This window comes from Patella vulgata, chromosome 5 (genome assembly GCF_932274485.2).
Source record: "Patella vulgata chromosome 5, xgPatVulg1.2, whole genome shotgun sequence".
Lineage (NCBI taxonomy): Eukaryota > Metazoa > Mollusca > Gastropoda > Patellidae > Patella > Patella vulgata.
The window spans coordinates 70649313-70654810 of NC_065883.2; the positions used below are offsets into that span (position 1 = coordinate 70649313).

General features: G+C 33.8%; 1 protein-coding gene across 1 annotated transcript; it reads right to left on the minus strand.

Annotated features, from left to right (window-relative positions):
* Window positions 1–496: 496 nt before the first annotated feature.
* On the minus strand, window positions 497–2660 carry LOC126820628 (multiple epidermal growth factor-like domains protein 10; the record flags this gene model as incomplete). Its single annotated transcript, XM_050548714.1, has 4 exons — window positions 497–643; window positions 947–1390; window positions 1694–1948; window positions 2411–2660. Coding segments are annotated over 3 exons (936 nt in total), but the record flags the coding sequence as incomplete, so codon positions are not given.
* Window positions 2661–5498: the final 2838 nt, after the last annotated feature.

Consider the following 5498-nt stretch of genomic DNA (forward strand, 5'->3'; position numbering starts at 1 on the left):
CATTTCCTTTTGTATATTCTACAGGGCCTGGCATAGTTTGAATGAGATGAAAACCCGAGATCCCATGTACAATCCCTGAACAGGTGGAATTCAAAATAGGATTATGCCGCAACCCCGCTGTCCGGGCGAAATTTCCCTCATAGCACATTGCATAACATATACCTGTCTTCATTTACCCCATCGGTGCAAAGCAGTTGGAAGGTAAACTGCAATGCATTTCATTTTTCGCCATCGATGATACTATATTTTATATCCTAGATAGATATCCCAAAAATAATAACAAATCCAATTTACAAATTGTATTCCCAGTGAAATAAGAGTAAGTTTCTAACTAAATTAGATAAAGTTTTTAATAAATAACACAGTAAATTTCAAGGTAAACAAGATAGATTAAAGTTTATATATAGATAATATTAAACTAATTTTAAAATTGAAGCAAATATATTATACACAAGAATAATTTGAATACAATATATAATACACTATGGGTAGCACAGAGAAAAGGCAATATTCAAAATGAATCTATCCTTTGCGATGTAAAGGAATTTGGTGAAAAGTGTGAATGAAAACTGCTAAAAGGCTGGGTATTAGAAATTGCTTAGTATATTTAATTGATATTCATATCAGGTCTTTTTTTTATTGTCTGAAAATAAAACAAAAAATATTATTATTAAATACGAAGACTGATACTCTACCCTGGACATGTTCTACTTACATAAAGTGTTATTTCGTATTTATTTTGGTTTTTATTTTCAATTCGAGGAGGATTTTGCTACGAAAACGACATTTCAGTTTACTCGTATTCGATGACAACTACTGTCAATGTTGATTATCGTCCAACCCCAGCGACTATACATACGTGTCAGTTCCCGAGAATTCTTCTCTTCGAACCGGGTATATTCTAGTCTAAATTGGCGTAATTAATATCGATATCTAGTATTCCTACCTGGGCAATGTTATCAGTTTAATGCCTTGGCCAACTCATCGTTACAGGTAACATTATTCATTTTACAGCCATTTGTACCACAGGACTCGGGGCATTCGTGAAGACACATACCATTAATTCCCCAATATCCCGGTGTGCAACCAGTCAAACAAATGCCATCTGATTGTCGACATGAATCTTTACACGTAGAACACGGGTAATTACAGGATTCCCCATAGAAACCATCTTCACATCCCTTACATATCCCTGTTTTCCAATCACACTTATTATCCTTACAATTGGTGATACACAGGATGTTGCATGACGACTCGCAGTAATCGCCATAGTAACCATCCAAACAACCCTTCGAACAACCTCCTCTAACTTTCTCACATTCCTTGTTGAGGCAATTTTGTGGACAACTAATTTGACAGTTGGTACCGTAATAGCCAACAGGACAATTTTCTAAGGGGTAAAAGATAATCACATATTAATTCTATTTAGTGAATCGCACAGAAATTAATACAAAAATTAACCTAAAGTGTCGCGTTGTATGGTTTATTTATAATAGATAGCAATGTGTCCTTCAAATTTCATACTCCAAATTATAGGAATTCCCAACATACAAATGTCTCTATATTTAAAACCCTAACATCAGCCAAATTAGACGTAATCTGGGTTGTGTCTATGTACCATAATATATGGCCTACAGATATCTTTAGGTCCAGGTATGGTTAACAATATTGAGCAATTGATTATTATTTTTACCTGTAAATATTTGTAATTCACATATGGTCAATATTGCAGGTTGAGAGTTGTGATTTTTTCCAACGGATATAAATACATATCTGCCAGCAAATGATGGTACACCTTCTACATTACATCTCTCTATGGTATACACTGGCTTTCCTGGTGATGTTTTGTCGTCTTTATAGCATTGCGTAGCTGATGTAAATCCGGCACTATCACACCCACCACTAGAACTCAACCTAATCTCAAACCCATCCAGTCGGCTTTCATAAGCTGATAAGGAAATGAAAATATAAATTTACGGTTACCTAAATTAGATAATGACATTTAAGGTTACTCTTTACTGAAACGACAAATATTTTTTAAAAAAATTCAGCGACCAAAGCAATTCCGCTTGCTTTCGCCAAACTATTAATTGAGCGATAGTCTATTTCCATGGAAAATCAATATGTATGACATTTACAAGATTTCGTTTGCAGGGTATTACCTCCTTGAAATACAAGATTCACAAATCCTGAGGGATTCTTCGTTTGACTAGCCGAACAATCTCATATTGAAATACAGTTTTCGGTGACACGGGCAATAGGTGCTACCTTAATCTCAAAAGGCGTAAAAAAGCGGATAATTAGGCTTCTAAATATCCCTGCATAAACTGATAAAGGATTCTGCATGTTTATAGGATTCCTCATTATGAACAACTTGAATGGGCCGTCAGAAAGGTTTATTTTTACATACCATTTCTGTTAAATATTTTAATGTTTCTGATAAAAAAACTCTCCTCTAGATCAACACACAACCATTTATTTTCCGGTCCCAGTGTTTCATCAGAGTGCGCACAACTCTCCCCCTGGTTATAGTCAGGATTAACATTGCCATCTACCGCTCTAGAGGAAATACCGTCCCATTGGACTGAACTGAGAGTCGTTGGTTTATTGCGAGCCACATTCCAGTCACCTGAAACAAGTGTGAAGAAAGTTCCATTTAATCATTTTCATTACATACTTTCAATTATCGTAATAACACCAATTCCTCGTACAGACTGTGCGATTTGTAAATGTATTTGGATTAAAACTAGTTTATCCATCAAAGATTCGCTTCCAATCCGTCTATAATGGGAAGAAGACTACCCCCAATCTATTTTAGGCAATTCTTTTTGTTTTCGTATCTGTATTTCCTTATATTGAAGCAGATGGTATTTGCAAAGCACCTTCTTCCAGTCTATTAAAAAGTGACGTCAATTCCGGTTACAATGTAAATTCGTTTGATGTGACCACGAATGGCATATTACGTCCAATGGGGAGACTTGTATGAAAATATAATAACTGGGGCAAATATTAACCCTTCAAAACAATAGTCTATTTAGTCCAACCAGAGTAAAAAATGCTAAGCCCGACATTTTATGCACCATTTACGAGGGGCACCCTTCTAGAAATACCCGATAGTATAAATATGAATTACTATTTGTTTCCGAATAAACGTTCCAAACTGGCCACGTCCGCTGCCGTTAAAAAAAACCGTCTTCTGTGATAAAACAATGACCCTTTGCACCACGGAGTACATGGACTTTCTTTTATGCAAAATATCGAAATATATGATTTAAACAATATTTTATTTCTATTATTTCATGATTATTTACAATACTCATATTGTGGATCTGAAAACAAGCCATAGCTTATATAAATTCATCTCCATGTAAATTGTAAAATTCAATAACATTACTAAAATGTACAAATTTCAAAGGTATTATATCTTACATTTTTATAAATAAATAAATAAATATATAAATAAATAAACATATAAATAAATAAATCATCTTCATGGTCATCACCATCGTCACCATTATTCAACATTAATCGCCGTCGCCTGCCATTCTATTCAAAGCGCTTGGTTAGTCTTAAATACTTGTGAACTTTACTAAAAATCATTTCGTTGTACAAGTTACTTTCGTTGGGATCGCCATATAGGAACGCTTTTGTATGTATGGATTTAAATGGGAGGGTATTTAATGTTGATATACGCCGAGACAAATAATTTGGGCAGTGCAAAAAATAATGGTCGCTGTCTTCTTGAGTATGTCCACATCTGCATGTCGGATTTTGTGAAATATGCATTAAAAATCTATGGAAGTTTAGAGCACTTTTACAATAACGAAGTCTGGAATGTATAATCTGAAATTTACGTTCTCCATAGTAATAATATTTAGGTGTTTTATGATCGTTCACACTTATCTAAATTTTGAAATTTTGAATAGTGGAGGCGTTTTGCGTATTGTAAGAAAGGCTGTTCCAAAGGTCAACTGTTGAAGGTAAAAATGAGATTTTATAGTAATTAGTGTTAGAAGATATATTTTTTAATTTACTGTTATTACGAACAGGGTAAGGATTTACTTCAGAGATTTTAGGTGGTACTAAAAGACTTAAGAAAGGGGGAACCAATTTATTAACCATTTTATACATAAGGATAAGCCTGTGCCTTAAACGTCTTGTTGATAGTGGGTTACATCCGGATTCATAGTAAATTACATTATGGGAAGTGCCTCGAACAAGACCTGTTATCGTTCTCAGTGCATCTAGATGGAGATTTTCTAATTTTAATGACTCAAATTTGTTACAGTTGTCCCAAAACCACGTCAGCGTAGTCGAATAAGGGCAAAATAAATGTATTGTAAATAATCTCTAAAGACTTACGCGAAATACGATATTTTAAGCCACGGAGACAGTCAATAGAGCGTTTGACTTTAGATATTACATATTCAATATGGTTATCCCACTGACAATTACTTTGTAAAATAAGACCAAGGTGTTTGTGGTATATCGATTCCTTAATTCTTACATTGTTAAAATTTAATTCAAAAGAGGTTTGGAATTGTTTTCTAGAGAATAACGACGTATCGTCTGCAAATAAACGTATATTAGAATTGATATTTTCAGTAATGTCATTGATATATATAAGGAAAAGAAGTGGACCCAATACATTAATATATGACATTAATACTGTGTTATTTTTTTATTTATGCATATATTTTGTTCTGTGATATAATTTAGCCTGTCTCAATAAAATCACCATATGTTTGCGCAATATATATCCCGGTTGGTGCTGACATGCCATTAAACCACATTTCATTTCATGTAACTTTTACAATAAATCGATACTATATATATAGTTTACGGGTTATATTCATGGGCATCAAGTTAGTAAAATGTAATAGATGTACCAACAACTGTTCGGTTCGCAGTGCGCATTTATGCATGATAATACGTGTCACGATATTACTACAAATACCCACTACACTCTACGGTATGCCAAACGAGACACGGTAACGAATCCGCGTTGGTTTACATAAACATATTTACCTGATGCCGTATCTATTAGAACAAACAAGATGGGTACAATATAAACCTTCATGATGAGCGTCTACTTCTAAATATCAATCAATCAGTTTCTCTGATCAGATCACGCCCAACTGCGATGTGACACTGTATGTAGAGTATATGAAAAATTGTAGCAGTTTATATCTTCGGTGGAAGCGGACCTTATATAAAACTATTTCACGCATAATATCATTTTGACTGCTCATTTATATCTTTATTAACACGTGGACGCATTTGTTGCCACTTAAACACACATACTAAATGCATTTCCCTTTTAAATAATTTACATATCGTTTTAAATTAATGTTCGTATCGCAAAATAATGTATATATAATTTTAGATTAAATTCCTTATCGCTATAAATTAAATTTCAAGTATTGGGTTTACTTATCCTCCCATTTACGCCATCTGGAATCATTTCTGTCAGACTTCCACCAAGCGAATTGTCAAAC